We start from the raw sequence: 17,797 nt of genomic DNA, 5'->3' as shown, positions 1-17,797 counted from the left end.
TGCACGCTCTGCTGGCTCTCTTTTTGGTAGATACACCCTAGCAGTCGAGGCGGGATTGTCTTTCTAATGAGTGCGCCTCCCCTTTACATAGTTAGAGGTTCAGGCGTTCAGTCGGCCACTGGTCATCTCATGCCGCAAAGGTTCCAGCCCCAGATCAAGCCAGGGCGTCGTCATGCTTGGCCACAGCTTCAGCTAAACTTGGAGCCAGATTCTGCTTGGCTCTGACTTGGCAACCCGTCCGCTGATGCAATTATGGGCAATGTGTGGGCTGTCACCAGAACACCTTGATGACGGCATATATAGCCATAGCCATAGCCACAGTCATAGCCACAGCCATTCCATGGGCATAACCAATCGACTGATCAGGTGGCTTCGTGGATAGAACAGCTGGGGGACAGTTTCTTACTGGTTCATTGTTTGCTTTCTAGCTGTTGTCCATAAATCTTGGCACTTGCATTTACATTTTAGGAACCCAACTCCCTTCGAGCAAACACAAGTACAGGTAGCTGTGGCACATAAAGAAGGGTACGGTTCGAATGGTTTGTTGTCCATTTCCCTTGAAGTCGAGCGTCGTGTTTCTGCTTATACTTTTAGTTGTATCAATATTTATGATTATTATGCGTGTTCCTCTTGTTGATCTCCTCAATGGAACGAGAAATATGCTTTTAAAACGTGAAAGAATTCCAATGAGGCAGGGAACAATTATGACTGCAAGCAGATCCAAAGACTAGACTCAGTTTGTAGAAGGTCTTCCTTCTGTTTGAGGAGCTCTGCCAAATCTATTTATGGTTCAGTTACATCATACAAATTCTGAAGAGCATTAGCATATAGAAAGATTTCACCCACGCAACAAATTGATTGATGTTTTGTGTGTGAATTTAAAGGCGCCTACACACACGGTGTCATGCCAAAAAGTTTATTAACTTCAGCAGACAATAGTTCATGGAAGTTTATGGGGGAGCGGGAAGCCGGTCTCCAATCGAACAAACGGGGAAAAACAACCCCCAACAACTTCATTGTCATGGACTCAAGGGGAGGTGGGCCCCATGCCAATGATAATTCTTCGAAGTAGCCAGGGGTAACTGTCGTCAGTGTTTGGCGGCGGCAAATGGGAGATTTATTTAGTCAGGAAACACATCAACATTGGGCGACAACTCATTCGAAATAGCCACCGAATATATCCAGGAAAACTAGTTTCGAGGATAAATTCTATGTGTACGAGGTCTTGGGATAAATATTGCTAGAATTGTTTGAAGTATTAGCTACGGAGAGAGCAGATTGAAGCACTGTTCCAACGACTAATATTCAACCTCAATGGCAGAGTTATTGTCACGCGAGAAGGAACTTTTCAAGATGAATCAGGAGCTCAACTTGTTGACCCTGACCCCTGGCGGGATATCAGATGTCATTTACCCGGCGAAGGGGCCGTCGGGACTCGCACTCAGGACGCGAACTGACACCTTCCACCGGCAAAAGGGGCCGAGTACGCTGCTCAAGAAGAAGGGCGCCCAAACGAAGATGGTGTCCAAGGCAATGGGATCAGGCTCTGTCACGCCACCGGGCAGGAACTCGCCACCGGCGCCCGCGTCCACTCTGCTGAACAGTTCGAAGACGCCGGACTGGAAGAAGGGAGAGTCCATGGGTCCTCCATCGCCCACGACGGCCCGCTTCGAGAACAAGTTCAGCACATTCACGCGGGTCCCGAGCAGCAAGACGGCGACGGTCGTGAAGTATCGTAACCCCAACTTCAGCGATAGCACCTCGCTGGACATGATACTGCTCGACAACGCGAGCATTAAGTCGGATCAAATGGAGATGGAGGTCACCCAGAGACGGGAGAGCACCACTGTGGTCAATGGCCAGGCCAAGAAGCAGCTGACCCAGGATAACTTCATCAAGTGAGTGACAAACACAGCTTGCGGAGGCTTCTTCACTCTGATTCTTTCATAGATTCCTGAAGGCAAAGGTAGCCATACTCGAGGAGGATCATGCCCAGCATGCCGGTGAGCTGGGACGCCAGAAGGAGAAGCTGGACCAGGCACTGGAGGGGCTACGCAAGTCCGAGAGTCAGCGGGATCAGAGCCTGAACTCCAACAAGCATTTGTCGGAGCAGCTGCAGCGGGCCGAGCAGCAGTACGAGGAGGCCAGCCGGCGCCTGAAGGAGCGCCAGCAGGAGTTCACCAGCCAGCAGCGAGAACTGGAGCAGCTCAAGCGCGACAACAAGGTGCTGAAGCAGGGCAATACTAATCTGGAGAATCGTCTGACACGCACCCAGGAGGAGGCCGAGTCCGCCCGCCAGGCCCTCAGCAAAATGCGAGAGGAGCAACGGGACGAATTGGATACGCACCGCAACGAGCTGAAGGCAAAGGATAGCCGCATCAGGGCTCTGAAGCGGCAACGAGGTGACCTCCTGAATGCCTACAAGAAGCAGCTGTACATGATAGACAATCTGAAGCGGCAGACCAGCTGCATGGAGCAGTCGGTGGCCATTGGCTGCGGGGAGAAGGAGTTCAACAAGGTGCTCGAGTGGAACGCCAAGACGTAGTTTGGATTTTAGCTAGAATTTCAGACAGCAATGTATATAAATGAATGGCAATTAAATTTTATGGTACAGGTCCCCAAGCAATCTCGTTTCAATTATATGTGTAACTCAATTAGGAAGGAATCATATCCAGCCACTGACTGGACCCTTTTTGTGGGTATAAAAGCTTTGAGCGCTGCTTGGTTGGACACAGAAACATTTGCTCGCTTCAGGCATTCACATCAGAACCAGACATCGCAATCGCACACTGCCCACAACGCTCACCGAAGACTGCAAAATGGCTCTCCGATTCACACTCACTCTGCTGCTGGTGACCATCCTGGCCGTGGCCATTCTGCTGGGCTCCAGCGAGGCGGCCTACAGGAAGCCCCCGTTCAATGGCAGCATCTTTGGCAAGCGCAATGGTTTGGGTAAGTTTCCGGGTGCCCATTCTGGGGGATCATTCAACTTCACTTGACTCTGATTTGTATGCAGACTATGACAATGCCAAGATGAGTGCCGTGTGCGAGGTGGCCATGGAGGCGTGTCCCATGTGGTTTCCACAGAACGACAGCAAATAGGACCACGCCCTCCGACTGCGCCTCCTAGAAGTGATCTCAAGCCTACGATTAATGCAATACCAGCAGCAGCAGCAGCAGGCAGGCAGATGCTGTGGCTGCACCTGCAGCTGCAGCGGCGACTAAATGGGGAAAACCGAAACATTATAGAATCATGTAAAATGTTATATTATAAGCCGTGCATTCGCATAAAACTTACGCATTATCATATATAGATACATACATATAATCATTAAACATACTGCAAATGAACATGATTCTGCTCTACTATTACTTAAAATATTCCTACAGATGATTGCTGCAAGCACACTCGTGAGATACAATTAAATTACAATTAGAGTACAGTTTAAATATGGCCTAGGCCACTGCTGTTGCACCACTGTTGATCACTATGGCTGGTGGCTAGTGTACCCTCGGAGCTCGTCCACGGCCCCGATGTCGCAGCTCATTCACGTGCTTGCGCAGATTGGTTATGTATTCCGTCATGGAGGAGGTGAGTGCCTGAAAGAAACAATATATATTATAGTCTGCATTCAAATGAGTTGTGAGACTACTACTCACAGCATCCAGAACGTAGCGAGGAATGTATCCCTTTAGATCTAGACACAACACCCATTCAACGATGCAGCTGTCTGTTTTACCAACGATTTCACGAAAGGCAAAGCCCGTGACTATATTCTCGCCCCTGCAATTGGATAAGAAATTATGAGAGTGAGTTTCCACGTTGTGTTTCCCTTTAGTTTGTCGCCTCACCTTGTGTACTTGGATGTAGGCGGAACAGGAGCGTATTGTACACTAATCGCAGCGGTCATCCAAACCTTATCCGTGGTCGTGCCAATGCTGCTTGGCTTTGCCATGGTCTCTTTCTCTGCTTCGCCATCCAGCTTTTCTTTGGCATCTGAAAACTCATCTTCGTCCAGAGGCGGCGGTTCTTCATCAAAGTTTACTACTGCTCCCAGACTCTTTGCCCCCAGACTGTTGCCAAGTGTGTTGAAGGGCGTTGAGGGACCCACCGATGCGTTGGGGAACTTTGCCCGACAACTGGAAACGCTGCTGGGCAGAGGCGATTGTGATTCGCCATCGGATATGGTGCTGACACTGCCCTCGCAGGAGCGGTTCAGGGTGCTGTTGTCGTCGTCATCGTCGCTGCTCAGCTTGGCCACATCGTCGTCATCGCAGATTTGGCCATTGTAAAACAGACGACACGACCGCAAGTTGACAAAGTCGCGACTCTTTACCATGCCACCACCACCTCCGATGGATACCTGATAGGTGATGTCCGTGTAGGAATTGATTTTCTATTCAAAGTAGTTGCGTGTGAGCAAAGTTATTCTCTGAAGTCGTGTTTTGTGGACTTACGCGCACTATTTTGGATTCCAATAGGGCCGGATTCCATTTTGGACAGTCCTCAATGCGGTAGAAAAGATCTTCCATCAGAGCCTTGGCGGAATATTTGATGCGTGCCTGTAAAACGAAATAAACTCAATGTAAAGTAAATCTTTACTTGTATAAAACGAAGCGCATATGTACAGTCAGTTTGTATATTTTTCCTATCTTCTCCCGCTGCATGCTGTGAATGGTGTCGCCCTTGTGGTTGACTTTTTCCACCTTCCAGTCACTGGACTCAATGATCTGATAGGCCTTGCGCAGGCAATCCAAGCCCATTTGGTGATATTCCTCATCCTGAAATGGAACCAATCAAGGGATATCAAGAACAATTGATATTTAGAGGCATTAAAGTACCGAAAACATGGAAACAGTTTTGTTGCTACCGAATCCGAATCAATCGTTTTTATAGTCGCCAGGCGATCTCTCGTTATTATTCCAAAATGTTTTTGGAATGCGCATACATGAATAGCTTACCTCTTCATCTTCTTCGTCGGAGTGGCGAGCTGTGTCCAGCGGTGAATAAAAATTAGTCACACTCTGCGGCGGTCGCTCATTCTCAATCAAGATGGACGGCTGTACCAAAGGTGTGCGATCATTCGTAATCAGCGCTGCAATAGAGTGCAACACAATTAATGCATTGCAGTGGAAAGGGAGCCAAGCTGCACTTACACCTAAAATAGTGCTGGGCATGCCGCTCCTGAGGTATGACCCGACAGTCTAGGAACCAGGCCTCGCCCCAAGCCAGTATAAATGAAGTGATTATGAGGATGACTTCGAATACTTGTTGTTTGGCTTGCAGCCACTGTGGGCAAAATAAGGAAAAGATAGTTATACAAATTCTTTTCGGGATGTGACATTTGCATATCTTACATTGAAAACAAAAACCTTGGAGATGAGGAACAAGCACGAACAACTCGTCGAAAGCTGTAACGGAGAATTATCAGTTTGGGAGCAGCAATTAACCTTCGCTATAAACCTACCGCTATAATGGACCAATGATTTATGTACATCATGGCATAGAAGAAGATTAGGACTATGAATCGGCACAGCGCTATGGCCACCACATCGAATAGCGATGTGTAGATGGTGTACTCCACAATTTGCTTATGGAACGCCTGGAATATATTGTCTCCATCAATCTGAAAGTCGAAATAAATCAAAGTTTATGCATTTCGCCACAGACAATCCACAATACCACAATGCAAATGAGCCACAGCAGCGACACAAACACCAGATCGAATGTTACGAAGAGGCAGAAGAAGCGTCGCACCACAGACATGCGTCCATCTTGCATGTAGCCGGCCAGGAAGTCCTCCGTTATCAAGTTGATGGAATGTGTTCGCGCTGCTATTAAAATACGATCGCTTTAGCCAGAACTTTATGCGCTTGCTTGCAGCTCTACTTACACATATCATATTGCATGCTGTAGGCATTATTCCCGTGTCGCGCATTGGACAGTAGGAGCTGGGCAGCATTGCGGGCATCCACTGAATCACTTTGAGGCATGGCAGTCGGTGGTCACTGAGCTTAGCTCATTTTATTATCTGCTATAACAACACCACAACAGTGGTTCTAATTGATAAAACCGCTGAAAATGCGCTAATCTTTGATTGATAGTGCAAAATCAGAACAATGCCAAAAAGACATGGAAAAGCTCAGTGTGTGACTAATTCAAAGGCGTATAAATAGGCAATTATGCTTACGCCGATAAGAATTTAATTAGTCGCCATCATACTAGGTGTTTATGCCGACTTATTAATACATTTACCATGTTCATATATACATTTAATTAGCTGACTTGACACAGAAACCAGGCTAGGAATCTGGAGCACAGCTTAAAGCTATTCCTTTACGTATATAAATATACCAATACCGTATAAATATACTCGCAACTTTGGTTTTTCTTTGTTTTGCTTCGGCCATAAACAAAATTTCTAACAGTACACCCGCATCATTCACAATAAGATTTATACAGTAATATTTACCTGAACTAATAGTATTCGTTGCACTTTGTTCTTATAGTATATAAAAAGTCGACAACAGGCGCCAGTAAAATTGGTAGCAATCTCTATCTAATTGCATTACTTTTATATGTAAATTCCAGCTGTATTTATGAACAAAAGGAAAAGAAAAGATAATGTAAAAACAGCTGGTCAGTGTGGATTATTTTGATGGCTCTTAAATACCAGATATACCACGGAGGAAAAATATATTTTGTTGGTATTTCATACTCGTATGGCCGTATGACATTAAACTTTGCTGAGTGGCGTAGCTGCCAAGACAGGATAGCCTTATGGGAAAAGCATGCAGTGAAAGCAAGTTAAGTATATGATACCATTTTGGTATAAGTACATACATATGTATGTATGTATATGATGCATTTAATGTTTATATGTATATAGTAGATCCTTTTCTTATTTTCACAGAAGTACACCTAAAGTACACTAAACAACTATTTATGAACATGCATGGGAAAGCATCCGAGTTTAATTAGCTTGCGGCATTTTACAGAGTTAATAATACGACTTCGAAAGAGTGCCATAGACCTGAAACACAGATCTAATGATGCCATCAACAAATGCGTGTGTCTGCAAGAGGTAATCACCTTCCGGAAAGGGCAGAACCGCTGTTAAACGATTGTTTACCAGGCTAATGGACAACTTATCCACATAAAGTTCACCCTGCACATAAAAAATTATTCGAAATTTTCCATCTGCTCGAATGGGATAAACAACTTACAATGTAGGGACATGTATGGTTTAGATTGTGGTTCGTCCCAAGAAGACTAAAAACGTAATTATCGACGGAGATACGCCTACGATTCTTAAAGAATTTGCAGCCATCAACAGTGTAATTGTAGAGGAAAGGCTTGTATCCACTCAATCGCTTGTAAAATGCATAGTTTAACTGAAAATATTTATACTTTCAATCCACATACCATCAAGAGTTGGTGTCCAGAACGTACCTTGACATTGTAAATTGGTTTAAATAAAGTCAATCGCACTGACATATATTTGTAGGTTCTATTTATCGACTTCAGATAGCAATAGTCTACTCTGCAGTATTCCTTATCCACACAAGTATATTTGATGTTGGTAAACTCAAATTTGGAAGTGACCTTGAGAATTTGTAAATACTTATAGGATTAATATCAAATGGAATCAATTTATACATACTTCGGTGATAAAATACAGCATCAACATGAGCTGAAATAAGTTCTTAACGGACATGTTGAGCTTTGGCTGGCCTAACTCAAACTCACACTATTTTGGTTTGTTTTATGGTCAAAAATATGGACTCAATGACAACAGCTCATTAAATAGTTGTATTTGTAGTTGAAATCTCCACTGATGCATACTATCACTATCATTACTATCATCCTCATAATATTTTCGGCTAAACACTGTAAAGATCTTCCGCATGGGCTGAAGGTGAGATAGGAATTTTGAGGTACAAACACTCACACATATTTATTATTTACAATTCTGCTTAATTACTCAAGTGTATTGATATTATTTTAATGTCATCGTACGGTTTGTCCGTCTTGGGATTCGCTTTTGTGTTGCAAATATTGAGTACGACTTCCATGCCACGATAAACGCGACCAAAAACAGTGTGCTTGTTGTCCAGCCAAGGCTGTAAAGAGTAATGGTTTTAAAAATAGAGTCAACTAACTAGTTGGACAAAGTGTTGAAATACTTACAGTTGGCAGGACTGTTATAAAGAATTGGCTACCATTTGTGTTGGGGCCAGCGTTAGCCATACTAACCGTATAGGGGCGATCATGCTTTAGGCTTGGTACGAACTCATCCTTGAAATCGTGTCCCCAGATTGACTTACCGCCAGTTCCAGTGCCCGTCGGATCACCCGTTTGCACCATGAATCCCTTGATGACACGATGGAATATGTGCCCGTTGTAGTACCTGGATAATAAATACCGTTTAAAAGAAAACAGCAAGCTGAGAAGACATTCTAGGACTTACCCATTTTTCGCATGAACACAAAAGTTTTCGATTGTCTTTGGCACCTCCTTGAAGAACAGCTTTATGTGCACGTCCCCCTTGGTGGTGTGTAGCACCACGTTCTCGTAGATACGTTGCACGACTAAAATGATTAAACAGTTTCAATGATATAGATCTTGAATGGGCAAACATAGAGGTAAAAGTAACCTTCGTCTTGAAAGATTGTTAGCGTTAGCGTTAGGAGAAAAACAACGACGGTTAGTAAATAATTAACTAAGTAGATTAGAAATATCTGAATACCTGTGGCCTCGGGCACTGCAATAATGTCTTCTTTCGATGGCTTCTCATTGAATATATCACGATCAACATCCTGGAGATCTGAGGGCAGCCTTCGACTGTACAAGTAAAAGCGATTTTTCCTAACAAACGCATAAGCAAACGTGTTAGTTAAATGGAACAGGCTCTAAGGTAAACGGAAACTAACTTGTAGCCGGTGCAAAAGGCGGTTGGATCATTAAAGTAGTTGTGCAACGCTGGATTCTCGCTCGCCTCCTGTTCGAGCGTTATTGCAGCCTTCTGTCGCTTTACCCTGCCTTGGAACAGGGCCACCTGCAAGGGACGTATGTTGTCCGTCTTGCCGAGAATTGTGACGCAGCGATTCGTTACCACATTTATCACCTTTATGCCCAGCATGGTTGGATACAGCAAAAAGTTTCCAGTACTATCGAAGAGAATGTTAAGTGTCGTATTTTGTGCCGTCTTCTCCAGGTCGCGTTCGGCAGCCATTCTACAAAGAGTGCATTAAGCAATGCTGTTTAATAAATCACACATTCTATTTTTATGTACGTACCTTCGGCCAAACTCCATGTTCGGCAATGCGTGCGGCGTCTGCTGCAGTTGCGTGTACGTGGAGAGCGCCTCGTCAAACACTCTGATCATCTTTCCCGTGTTGAACTGAAATACGCGCACCTTGCGATCTGTGGAGATGGCAGCGAAACGCTTGCCGTCCGGGGAGGCTGCCAGACCGGTGACTTGGGTCTTTTGTTTGGCAAACTCAAAGAGGCTGGTGTCCAGTTTGGAGTCGAAATTCACCAGCTTTTGGGGAAATCTGTAATCGTACTTTGGGGTTTGCCAGTACTCCAATATGCCCCTACGATCCACCGATATGACCGTCTCCATTGCCACATTGAAGCACATGGCGACCACAGGGGCCGCGTGCATATTCTCCAAGGTGTGAAGCACTTGACCCCCACTCTGGCCATCGTAAATGTGTATAAAGTTGCTCTCAGAGTCCGTGCTGCAAATAAGATACATAATCAATATAGTTTCTCCAGTGAGCATTTAGTTTACCAACTTACATGGCCAGTCCCTGGACGGCATCCCCGGGAGCGCTTATCCATTCGGTACATTGGGGTGTGTAGCCCAGTCGGATGATATTAATCATGTCAAAGTTCACCACGTCGAATACCTTGGCTGTTTGATCGGTCGCCGCAGAGCAGAGCAATGTGCCACTAGCATTTGTAGACAACGACTTGATTGGAACTGGAAGTGATCGAATGTCATGAAAATAAATGCCAAATGAGACTCCTCATCCACGTACCCAAATGACTTCTAAAGTGCTTTACGAACTCGATGCCCAGCTCTCCCTTCTTCCAGAACTTGATGTGCCCATCCAAGCTGGCGGTGACCACAAAATCCGTCTTGGTGCACACTAAATGCGAGATCACGTCCCTGTGCATGTAGCTCCTTTCATAGCTCTCGGCGTTGGGCAGGTTCTCCAGGAAGATGTGTTCGTACGGAAGCACTGCACAAAGCAAAACCATACCAGTAAGAAGCCATCAAACGGATAGACTGTACAATGTGTATTTACCTTTCTTTTTCTTGGCCGGCACAGCAGTTTGTTCCGAAGGCATTGGCCCAATCCAGCCTGAGTCCTCACCATCGGCATCGTTCTCTTCTGCTGTTTCTGCAGTCGCCTCATCTTCCTCCGCTGGTGCGCTGCGTTTCAGATCCTCTCTAGAATCTGTTTCACTCATTCTGCACGCTACCTATTTAATAAACAAATACAAAAGCGTGTTTTTCTGAGAACGTGAATAATTTTAGCGCCGTTTGCGTGCCAATCAGTGTGACCGCTGATTAATACCCCACTTAACGCTAATAAATATACCGTAGTATACCAAAGAATGTACTAAATATACCGACATTTGAGGGACTGCTAGAGGTGGAAGTACATCGATGATACCTGATGTTTTGCAAGGTAAAAACATAACAAGGCATAGAGATTTGAACAAACTTGATTATATTTGTATTAAAAACATTGTAAATACAAGATGGAGAAGCATGGCCAGGAGGAAACTGCGCATTCCAGCCGGATTGCAGGCAGCAGCAGCAAGGATGGCGATGATGGAGGCGGCGGTGGCGGTATCAGTGGCGGCGGCGGAAGCGCGAAAGGCATTGTTGTAAATGCAGCACTTGGTGATACAGAGACACGCATACGAATCAATAAATGGCGCGTACGCGAAGGACAATTCGTGTCGGCAGCACAAATCCTGTTTCTCTACCAGGAAGTTGGAGACGATGGCAAGCCGTCAAAGGCCGGCAACATTACAGTCCACAAATACAAGTCAAATCGTGCCGGAGTTGTCAAAAAGCGGCTTCGCAAAGACGGCGAAATGGTTGTGAAGGGGTGAGTTTTGCCCCACACACTCTGCCTGTGGTGTTGGAGCTGTGCTGGGTTTGGGGTGGGGGTTGGGGTTGTTATGGGTGGAATGCATTTGTGCACAACGCCGCACAGATGGGGGTATACACACATTTTGAGCGTGGATTTGTTTTTATTTGCTCTTCCAGGGATGCGATTATGGAGTTGTCCGAATGCATACACACAACCGTCATCAAGGATATGTGCGCGGACTGCGGTGCCGATTTACGAAAAGATGACAATGTAAGTGTCAATAAAAAACAAACATTTTTCCCATTGTCAAGTGACACAAACTAACTTGATCGTTTTCCCCTCTGCTCTCCTTGTCAAAAGGGCCAAACCTCTGAGGCCTCAGTGCCGATGGTGCACACCATGCCGGACCTCAAAGTCACACAAAAACTGGCCCAGAAGCTGGGCCATGACGACACACGACGCCTGCTGGCCGACCGCAAGCTTGTGCTACTCGTTGATCTCGACCAGACGGTCATCCATACCACCAACGACACCGTTCCGGAGAACATCAAGGGGATCTACCACTTTCAGCTATATGGCCCACAGTCACCTTGGTACCACACGCGACTGCGCCCCGGCACAGCCGAGTTCCTAGAGCGCATGTCCCAGCTGTACGAGCTGCACATCTGCACATTCGGCGCCCGTAACTATGCACACATGATTGCTCAACTGCTCGACCCGCAGGGCAAGTTCTTCTCGCATCGCATACTGTCACGCGATGAATGCTTCAATGCCACCAGCAAGACGGACAACTTGAAGTAAGTAGAAACTTGGGAATGTGTTTTGTGGGCAATCTTTTAATGGAAATTATTGCAGGGCTTTATTTCCGAATGGTGATTCGATGGTGTGCATCATTGACGATCGAGAGGATGTCTGGAATATGGCATCCAATTTGATACAAGTCAAGCCCTACCATTTCTTCCAACACACCGGCGACATCAATGCCCCGCCGGGACTGTCCAAGCACGAGTTGGATGGCGAAGGTGTCGACTTCAAAGGTTAGTACCGCATCCCGAAAGCAAACCACAAGCAGTGTCATTACAGTGTTTATTTTTTTTTAGATATGGCAGAGAAAGAAGAGGAAAAAGATAAGGTAGATGTGGAGAGTGAAATAAAAACTGAAGACCCCGATAAAGGCGACAACACGGTGTCCAGCACAAGCAAAGACGAGGACGGCAATGAAGAACCCGTTGACGTACTCGGGCATGAGAGCGATCCAAAGGATGCAGAGGTGACAGATGCCTCGATTGTCACAGAGTCAAAAGAGTTGTCGGACAAGGTGAATGGCAAGGTTACGGATGTGGATGTGGATGTGGATGCAGATGCGGATGCAGATACGCTTGTAGATAATAATTCAACTGGCACGCCGGACCCACACAAACCGGCCAGCGATAGCGAAGACATAGTCGTGGATGATGTAACATCGGAGAACTCTAAGGATAGCACAAGTGCGCTTAAGATTGATGGCAGATTGATGGAGATTGACTCGAAGACAACTGCTGTCGAAACGACCGAAAAAAACAACGATCTGGTGGAGTCATCAACTAGTCCAGTGGATAATCAGAACCAAGTTGGCGGGGAAGATGCCGCCACTACGTCAAAGATTCCAATCGTCAAAGTCAACCACGACGAGGGAAAACTCATTGAGATTGAGGACCCAGATGACTACCTACTCTACTTGGAGGTCATATTGCGCAACATACACAAGCGCTTCTATGCGATCTACGACGAGACCATGGAGATTCCAGACTTGAAGATAATTGTGCCTAAAATTCGTTGCGAAGTTCTGCGCGGCAAGAATCTTGTGTTTTCTGGCCTAGTGCCAACGCAAATGAGACTGGAGCAGTCTCGCGCCTACTTCATAGCCAAGAGTCTGGGTGCCGAGGTGCAGCCGAACATTAATAAGGAGAGCACACATCTGGTGGCAGTCAATGCGGGCACCTACAAGGTAAATGCCGCCAAAAAGGAGGTCAACATCCGTGTGGTCAATGCCAATTGGCTGTGGACCTGCGCCGAGCGTTGGGAGCATGTGGAGGAGAAGCTATTCCCGTTGGACCGCAAAGTGCGCAATAAAGGCCGACAGCCGCCCGCACATTGCCACAGTCCCGAGCATGTGGTGAACTACAGCGAACGATCGGAGATATCGCCATCAAGCAGTAAGCAGCAGGAGGAGCAGAGTGGTAACTTTCGGGAAACCCTCAATCCCCTGCTGGTCCTCACAAACGAGGAAATTGACTCCATGAACAAAGACTACGATACGTTCTTCGAGTCTGACTCGTCCAGTGACGAGGGACCCGTCAACTTTGGTAAGCCAACAACATACACATCTTGAGTACTTTTTTTGAATGTTCCGAATTTTGCATCCTAGAAAATCCACCCATGGACAAGAAACTGCTTAAGCGCAAGCGTGAAGATGAGAACTCGAATCGGGCCCACGATTTCTTTATGCGCACTGGCGATGTGATGATGGGAGCGCCGAGTCTTGCTGAATTTGATGAGGATGAACGCGAGCGCGATGACAATAACGAAGACGAAGAGGAAGATGACGATGAGATTCCTAGCGCCAAATTTCGACGAGGTAGGAGGAGGGAGGGAGCCCTTGAAATATAATGTACTAATCATTAAATTCGTGATTTCTTGCAGGTGAGGAGCTGCCGTCGGATTTGGAAATTGGTTCGGATTCGAACAGTGAAAACAACCAGGAGGATGAGGATGATGGCGAATGGAATATGATGGGAGCCGCTCTGGAGCGGGAATTTCTGGGGCTAGAAGATTAACTATTTGTCATTAAGAATGTCTGCGAGGCTTTCCAAGACGGAAACCAACCTACAAATTAACAACAACAACAGCAGCAGCAGCAGTAAAACAAATGCGCAATCGAAAATCAGCTATCAGTTACATATTGATGTAGAATATCTAGGTATACCGCCTATGTATAGGATCTGTATGTAGTAGTTAACTTAAAATAGTTTTAAGCAATTCGCTGAGATACGCTCCTTTTAAAAAACAAAAAACAAACACTCCAGCCCCAGCCCTACCCCTCATCGTCACGCATTGAAATTGTAATCAAAAAACATCTCACGACTTAAATCTTAACTCTAATCTAATGTAAATTGATATGCTGTAAATGTTTTACAAAATAAATTCCGTTGAAACGGACTAGCTAGCGTCTAGTGTTTATTTTAAATATTTAAACTTATATGTACACCACACCAGTAGTTGTTTATTGTTTTTCGTTGTGTTTTGTAATAGATCCACCACATTAAACTTGAACAAATATACAAATACAAAGTAATTCGAAGAGGCGATCGATTCTGCTACGTTTTGTTGAGCTGCGACGATCGCTGCTGCTTGAAGCGGCTGACGCGCTTCTTCGGTGTGTGAGCGTCTATGTAGTTCTCCTTGGGAAGAGGGTCTGGCGCCGTTGGCTCCTTGGTCTCCACCAGATCATGCATCACCTTCTGATAGGCACTCATGTCACGCAGATCATCGTCTAGGGTGCGCTCCTTCTTCGGCTGTCTGTTGCCTTTGCCCTTCTTTGACTTCTTCGTTTGTTTTGTTTCAATGTGGGACTCGAGCTCAACAGCGGACTTATTACGCAGGATTGACTTTGACAAAGGGGCAGCAACAGCTGCATCTGGCTTGGAAAACTGGAAAACAAAATGCTCTTAGGTTTGCCAACCAAACTGGTTTATGGCTTGTGTCTTACCTGAGTTCGAGGATCCTCGTAGGCCTCCTCTCGCGCTGCCTCCTTCAGTATGGGCACTTTTAGTTCCTGCTCGCCCTCGAATCCGTTCACGTATATGGGAAAATGTGGCTGTGCCTTTGGCACTGCTTTCTTGTACTGGTCGTAGAAATCCGCAGGCGTACCAGGCGTTCCTTCCCCGCACACGGGCATCGCAGCAGGCACCGCATCGGAATGTTTGAAGCTTATGTGTAAGGTGTTGATGCGTCTAGTTGACTCCTCCAGTATGCGATTAAGCAAATCGAAGTCCTGGGCACTCTGATTCTCCTGGACATATTCGAGGTTCTGCTGCACCTTCTTCAATATATCCGAGCTCTTGTTACTAACTTTCTCTGCAGGCACAGCAGTCACTGTCTTAGGCAGTGGTTCGTCTAGCGATATGACTTCTCGGGCCCTCTGTTGCGCCTTTGGCATCATTTCGGAGACGGGTTCGTGGGTGCGGAACTCCAACTTCTCCTCTGATAGAGCAAAGGAAATGCGCCGTTTTTGTGGGACCGCCTGTGGTGCCACCTCAGGCGCTTCATCATCCACAGAGGCCTGCTCCTCGTCGCTATCTGCCACCAGTTCGTTCTCAAACATTAGCTCCTGCAAATCGTCTTCCAGCGTGATAACCACATTCATCAAATGCGTCAGCTCTTCGCTTATAAATTGAACTTTTTGTATTTTGCGCATTTTTGCTTTTAGCACCTCCAGCTGTGACCTCAGGAATGGTTCACGCTCTTCGCTGGGCAACAACGACATTTGATTTCGTATGGTTTGTACCTCCTCTTCCTGGTCTACAGGTTCATCTTCTACACTTTCAACTTCATCTTTACACTCAACAGTGGGCAACAAGGATGTATTTTCGGTAGAGGTTTGCGACTTTTCCTCTTGGGCTTTAGCTTTAACAGTCTGAATTTCTGCTTGGTTCACACTCTTGGTGTCCTTATCACTTTTAGTTGATGCTCTTCCTATACGTTTCTTCGACGAAGGTTGCGTTATTTCGCCGGACATTAACTGATGCACCACTTGTTGGTCTGTGCTCCGAATTAGGGACTCCTCCTCCTCAGTTAGTTTCAAATGACTTGGTTCTGCTTTCGTGACAGGTTTTTCTTGAATCTCCTTCAGCAGCTCTTCAATCATCTCCGGATCTGCACTGTCGGGATCCAGACCCATTTCCTCCATTATTTCCAGCACTTCTAATTTGTGTAGCTTATCATCGCCGTTTCTGAGTGCTGCCTCACGTTCCTCACGCTCCACTTGCTTCATCCTGCGCACACTTTCCTTGTGCTGCTCCCTCCACTTGATGTCAGCCTCCTCGTTGTAGTCCTCAATAATATCTAACTGCCCGGACTCCGCCACAGCGCCCTTCGCCAGTGGCTCCTCCAATTTGTTTCTGAAATACGATCTTAAATATTGAGCTCTGCCAAAAGCATTTAGTAGCCACAACTTACTGCCACAGATTAGCTTCCGTCTCCAGCTTTTTCAAGCGCTCTTCCGCCACCCGAAGCCGATGTTGGCATATTTCCTTGGCCTTGTGAGCGGAACAGGCCGAGAAGTAGTCTTCGCTGTGGCTCACCATAAGCTCGTTTGTGTGTATGAGCTGGCCCGGCATCAGAGCCTTCCTGCCAATGGGCACCATAACCTCGACGCTGAGACTCTTGGCGAACATTTCCAAATTACGAATGGCGCCCTCATTGTCGCTCTTGTATGCCTGCCAACGCTCCGTTTCTTTGGCATTGTCCACGATGGCCTGAACCAACAAATTTTGTAATCTATGTCCCTATTTATATATGAAAATAGCCACAAACCTGCCGAAGAGCATCCTCGCGCCGGTCCATGTTGGAAAGAATGTATCGCTATCGATAGGCAACAAGTCCTATCGTATGTATATGCCGCGGCCAAAATCGGAATACAAAATTCAATCTTCTTTTTCTTTTGTTAATTAAATTGTATAACATTTGCTATATTTGCTACAAAGCATATAACAATTTGCCCAACAGGTTGGATATGAGTTGTGGAAGAACAAAGAAATCAATGAATTACCAGCACACTTCGACAATAACCGCTATAAATGTTACCAATTTAATAATCTTTCTTACTTAACGAAATGAAAAACACAATGAACAAATCTTAAGACTATTGGGCGGCCAATTTGGCATCCAGTTGCTTCATATCTACGCCTATTTCGATGAGACGCTTCTCTTGCTCTTTGGTGTCCAGCCCGTGCTCCTTGTTGTACCTGTAGTTGACTGTCAGCTGCACCTCCTCCAGGCCGCTCACATGGTCGTACAGGTTTCCCTCCAGCCGCTGATCAATGTCGCTCTCCTCGCGCAGGCAGCAGAAATACAGAAGAAATATGGCCAGGCTGGCTGAGATCACGTAGGGCTGGTACCATAGGGATTCATCGCTACCACCACTGCGTGTCTCCCGTGCTCGCCAGGTGGCCGCCTGACTGCCAAAGAACTGTATGGGCTCATTGCTGATCGCTCCCTCCTCCTGCTTCTGGTCTTCATTGGTCACCTTCTGGGCATAAAAACGCGGACAGCCGGCAGAAACACTAGACGCCGGGGCCAACGGCCTGAAACACAATTATTATTAGTCTGAATCCTTTGTGGTTTTAGGTATGTTAATGCTCACCTTGCGAATCTGGTTTTTGTTAGCAAACGCAGCATTTTCTTTTCGGCAATTTAACCAAAATTTCATAACAAATGGTAAACAGCTGAGCGCCAGGGCAGCAAGAAACATCGATGCAATATATCGAGTGAATTATAAAAAATTCCAGATAAAATAAATTCCATATTCAAGACCTTTTATTTGTTTGCTTTTCTACTAACAAATGAAAAGATTAATATGAACAGTTAAAACCAAAGGAAATTGGTAACTGAGACAGCAAGTGATATCGGTTTTTCA

At 45.9% G+C, this 17,797-nt stretch overlaps 8 protein-coding genes across 11 annotated transcripts; 3 read left to right on the top strand and 5 right to left on the bottom strand.

Annotated features, from left to right (window-relative positions):
- The first annotated feature begins 1,146 nt into the window (after positions 1–1,146).
- LOC117578688 (testis-expressed protein 9) lies at positions 1,147–2,617 on the top strand. The gene is made up of 2 exons (XM_034264323.1): positions 1,147–1,898; positions 1,951–2,617. Exons 1-2 carry the CDS (start codon positions 1,315–1,317, stop codon positions 2,543–2,545), a joined length of 1,179 nt encoding a protein of 392 aa, XP_034120214.1. The 5' UTR covers positions 1,147–1,314; the 3' UTR covers positions 2,546–2,617.
- Positions 2,618–2,732: 115 nt separating this feature from the next.
- Positions 2,733–3,351, top strand: LOC117578689 (neuropeptide SIFamide). The gene is made up of 2 exons (XM_034264324.1): positions 2,733–2,952; positions 3,017–3,351. Exons 1-2 carry the CDS (start codon positions 2,820–2,822, stop codon positions 3,100–3,102), a joined length of 219 nt encoding a protein of 72 aa, XP_034120215.1. The 5' UTR covers positions 2,733–2,819; the 3' UTR covers positions 3,103–3,351.
- Positions 3,264–6,630, bottom strand: LOC117578687 (steroidogenic acute regulatory protein-like). 3 transcript variants are annotated; one of them, XM_034264319.1, is made up of 12 exons: positions 6,474–6,630; positions 5,895–6,035; positions 5,684–5,835; positions 5,469–5,627; positions 5,359–5,412; positions 5,158–5,290; positions 4,963–5,096; positions 4,630–4,782; positions 4,459–4,563; positions 3,853–4,397; positions 3,661–3,784; positions 3,264–3,600 (listed from the first exon to the last, which is right to left on the bottom strand). In XM_034264319.1, the coding sequence occupies exons 2-12, from the start codon at positions 5,992–5,994 to the stop codon at positions 3,502–3,504; spliced, it is 1,758 nt and encodes a 585-aa protein (XP_034120210.1). In that variant the 5' UTR covers positions 5,995–6,035; positions 6,474–6,630; the 3' UTR covers positions 3,264–3,501. The 3 variants fall into 3 exon arrangements, with proteins under 3 accessions (XP_034120210.1, XP_034120212.1, XP_034120211.1); XM_034264321.1 differs by having other exon boundaries at positions 5,684–5,832; positions 6,474–6,629; XM_034264320.1 differs by lacking the exon at positions 6,474–6,630 and having other exon boundaries at positions 5,895–6,076.
- Positions 6,631–6,943: 313 nt separating this feature from the next.
- LOC117578480 lies at positions 6,944–7,937 on the bottom strand. Its single transcript, XM_034264016.1, has 4 exons — positions 7,665–7,937; positions 7,454–7,606; positions 7,228–7,395; positions 6,944–7,169 (listed from the first exon to the last, which is right to left on the bottom strand). Exons 1-4 carry the CDS (start codon positions 7,716–7,718, stop codon positions 7,002–7,004), a joined length of 543 nt encoding a protein of 180 aa, XP_034119907.1. The 5' UTR covers positions 7,719–7,937; the 3' UTR covers positions 6,944–7,001.
- LOC117578462 (peptidylprolyl isomerase domain and WD repeat-containing protein 1) lies at positions 7,932–10,588 on the bottom strand. 2 transcript variants are annotated; one of them, XM_034263997.1, is made up of 10 exons: positions 10,321–10,588; positions 10,051–10,254; positions 9,809–9,992; positions 9,301–9,747; positions 8,935–9,237; positions 8,751–8,869; positions 8,658–8,663; positions 8,472–8,592; positions 8,192–8,411; positions 7,932–8,124 (listed from the first exon to the last, which is right to left on the bottom strand). In XM_034263997.1, the coding sequence occupies exons 1-10, from the start codon at positions 10,484–10,486 to the stop codon at positions 7,978–7,980; spliced, it is 1,917 nt and encodes a 638-aa protein (XP_034119888.1). In that variant the 5' UTR covers positions 10,487–10,588; the 3' UTR covers positions 7,932–7,977. The 2 variants fall into 2 exon arrangements, with proteins under 2 accessions (XP_034119888.1, XP_034119896.1); XM_034264005.1 differs by lacking the exon at positions 8,658–8,663 and having other exon boundaries at positions 10,321–10,587.
- A 42-nt stretch (positions 10,589–10,630) lies between these two features.
- LOC117578446 (RNA polymerase II subunit A C-terminal domain phosphatase) lies at positions 10,631–14,319 on the top strand. Its single transcript, XM_034263973.1, has 8 exons — positions 10,631–10,707; positions 10,781–11,136; positions 11,298–11,391; positions 11,482–11,918; positions 11,977–12,158; positions 12,222–13,466; positions 13,529–13,738; positions 13,804–14,319. The coding sequence occupies exons 1-8, from the start codon at positions 10,696–10,698 to the stop codon at positions 13,935–13,937; spliced, it is 2,670 nt and encodes an 889-aa protein (XP_034119864.1). The 5' UTR covers positions 10,631–10,695; the 3' UTR covers positions 13,938–14,319.
- A 44-nt stretch (positions 14,320–14,363) lies between these two features.
- Positions 14,364–16,731, bottom strand: LOC117578456 (unconventional prefoldin RPB5 interactor-like protein). The gene is made up of 4 exons (XM_034263985.1): positions 16,696–16,731; positions 16,339–16,637; positions 14,870–16,280; positions 14,364–14,810 (listed from the first exon to the last, which is right to left on the bottom strand). Exons 1-4 carry the CDS (start codon positions 16,723–16,725, stop codon positions 14,478–14,480), a joined length of 2,073 nt encoding a protein of 690 aa, XP_034119876.1. The 5' UTR covers positions 16,726–16,731; the 3' UTR covers positions 14,364–14,477.
- Positions 16,732–16,938: 207 nt separating this feature from the next.
- On the bottom strand, positions 16,939–17,620 carry LOC117580288. Its single transcript, XM_034266766.1, has 2 exons — positions 17,525–17,620; positions 16,939–17,465 (listed from the first exon to the last, which is right to left on the bottom strand). Exons 1-2 carry the CDS (start codon positions 17,557–17,559, stop codon positions 17,024–17,026), a joined length of 477 nt encoding a protein of 158 aa, XP_034122657.1. The 5' UTR covers positions 17,560–17,620; the 3' UTR covers positions 16,939–17,023.
- Between the last annotated feature and the right edge of the window lie 177 nt (positions 17,621–17,797).

Source organism: Drosophila guanche, unplaced genomic scaffold (genome assembly GCF_900245975.1).
Source record: "Drosophila guanche unplaced genomic scaffold, DGUA_6, whole genome shotgun sequence".
NCBI lineage: Eukaryota > Metazoa > Arthropoda > Insecta > Diptera > Drosophilidae > Drosophila > Drosophila guanche.
Note: the sequence above shows the minus strand (reverse complement) of the source record. Positions and strands in the feature narration are given on the sequence as shown.

Excerpts from the sequence above, each read along its gene's own strand:
- LOC117578689 (XM_034264324.1), top strand. The coding sequence starts at position 2,820 with ATGGCTCTCCGATTCACACTCACTCTGCTGCTGGTGACCATCCTGGCC. Across the intron at positions 2,953-3,016 it reads TGGCAAGCGCAATGGTTTGG|ACTATGACAATGCCAAGATG; the intron begins GTAAGTTTCCGG and ends ATTTGTATGCAG.
- LOC117578462 (XM_034263997.1), bottom strand. The coding sequence starts at position 10,486 with ATGAGTGAAACAGATTCTAGAGAGGATCTGAAACGCAGCGCACCAGCG. Across the intron at positions 9,748-9,808 it reads GCCGTCCAGGGACTGGCCAT|CACGGACTCTGAGAGCAACT; the intron begins GTAAGTTGGTAA and ends TCTTATTTGCAG. Across the intron at positions 8,870-8,934 it reads GCCTTTTGCACCGGCTACAA|GAAAAATCGCTTTTACTTGT; the intron begins GTTAGTTTCCGT and ends TGCGTTTGTTAG.
- LOC117578456 (XM_034263985.1), bottom strand. The coding sequence starts at position 16,725 with ATGGACCGGCGCGAGGATGCTCTTCGGCAG. Across the intron at positions 16,281-16,338 it reads ACGGAAGCTAATCTGTGGCA|AAACAAATTGGAGGAGCCAC; the intron begins GTAAGTTGTGGC and ends ATCGTATTTCAG. Across the intron at positions 14,811-14,869 it reads ACGAGGATCCTCGAACTCAG|TTTTCCAAGCCAGATGCAGC; the intron begins GTAAGACACAAG and ends TTTGTTTTCCAG.
- LOC117578687 (XM_034264319.1), bottom strand. The coding sequence starts at position 5,994 with ATGCCTCAAAGTGATTCAGTGGATGCCCGCAATGCTGCCCAGCTCCTA. Across the intron at positions 5,413-5,468 it reads ATCATTGGTCCATTATAGCG|CTTTCGACGAGTTGTTCGTG; the intron begins GTAGGTTTATAG and ends TCTCCGTTACAG. Across the intron at positions 3,601-3,660 it reads CTCGCTACGTTCTGGATGCT|GCACTCACCTCCTCCATGAC; the intron begins GTGAGTAGTAGT and ends TGTTTCTTTCAG.
- LOC117578480 (XM_034264016.1), bottom strand. The coding sequence starts at position 7,718 with ATGTCCGTTAAGAACTTATTTCAGCTCATGTTGATGCTGTATTTTATC. Across the intron at positions 7,607-7,664 it reads TGCTGTATTTTATCACCGAA|GTCACTTCCAAATTTGAGTT; the intron begins GTATGTATAAAT and ends CAAATTCTCAAG. Across the intron at positions 7,170-7,227 it reads ACCATACATGTCCCTACATT|GGTGAACTTTATGTGGATAA; the intron begins GTAAGTTGTTTA and ends TTTTATGTGCAG.
- LOC117578688 (XM_034264323.1), top strand. The coding sequence starts at position 1,315 with ATGGCAGAGTTATTGTCACGCGAGAAGGAACTTTTCAAGATGAATCAG. Across the intron at positions 1,899-1,950 it reads ACCCAGGATAACTTCATCAA|ATTCCTGAAGGCAAAGGTAG; the intron begins GTGAGTGACAAA and ends ATTCTTTCATAG.
- LOC117580288 (XM_034266766.1), bottom strand. The coding sequence starts at position 17,559 with ATGCTGCGTTTGCTAACAAAAACCAGATTCGCAAG. Across the intron at positions 17,466-17,524 it reads ACAAAAACCAGATTCGCAAG|GCCGTTGGCCCCGGCGTCTA; the intron begins GTGAGCATTAAC and ends ATTGTGTTTCAG.
- LOC117578446 (XM_034263973.1), top strand. Across the intron at positions 11,137-11,297 it reads GGCGAAATGGTTGTGAAGGG|GGATGCGATTATGGAGTTGT; the intron begins GTGAGTTTTGCC and ends TTGCTCTTCCAG. Across the intron at positions 12,159-12,221 it reads CGAAGGTGTCGACTTCAAAG|ATATGGCAGAGAAAGAAGAG; the intron begins GTTAGTACCGCA and ends ATTTTTTTTTAG.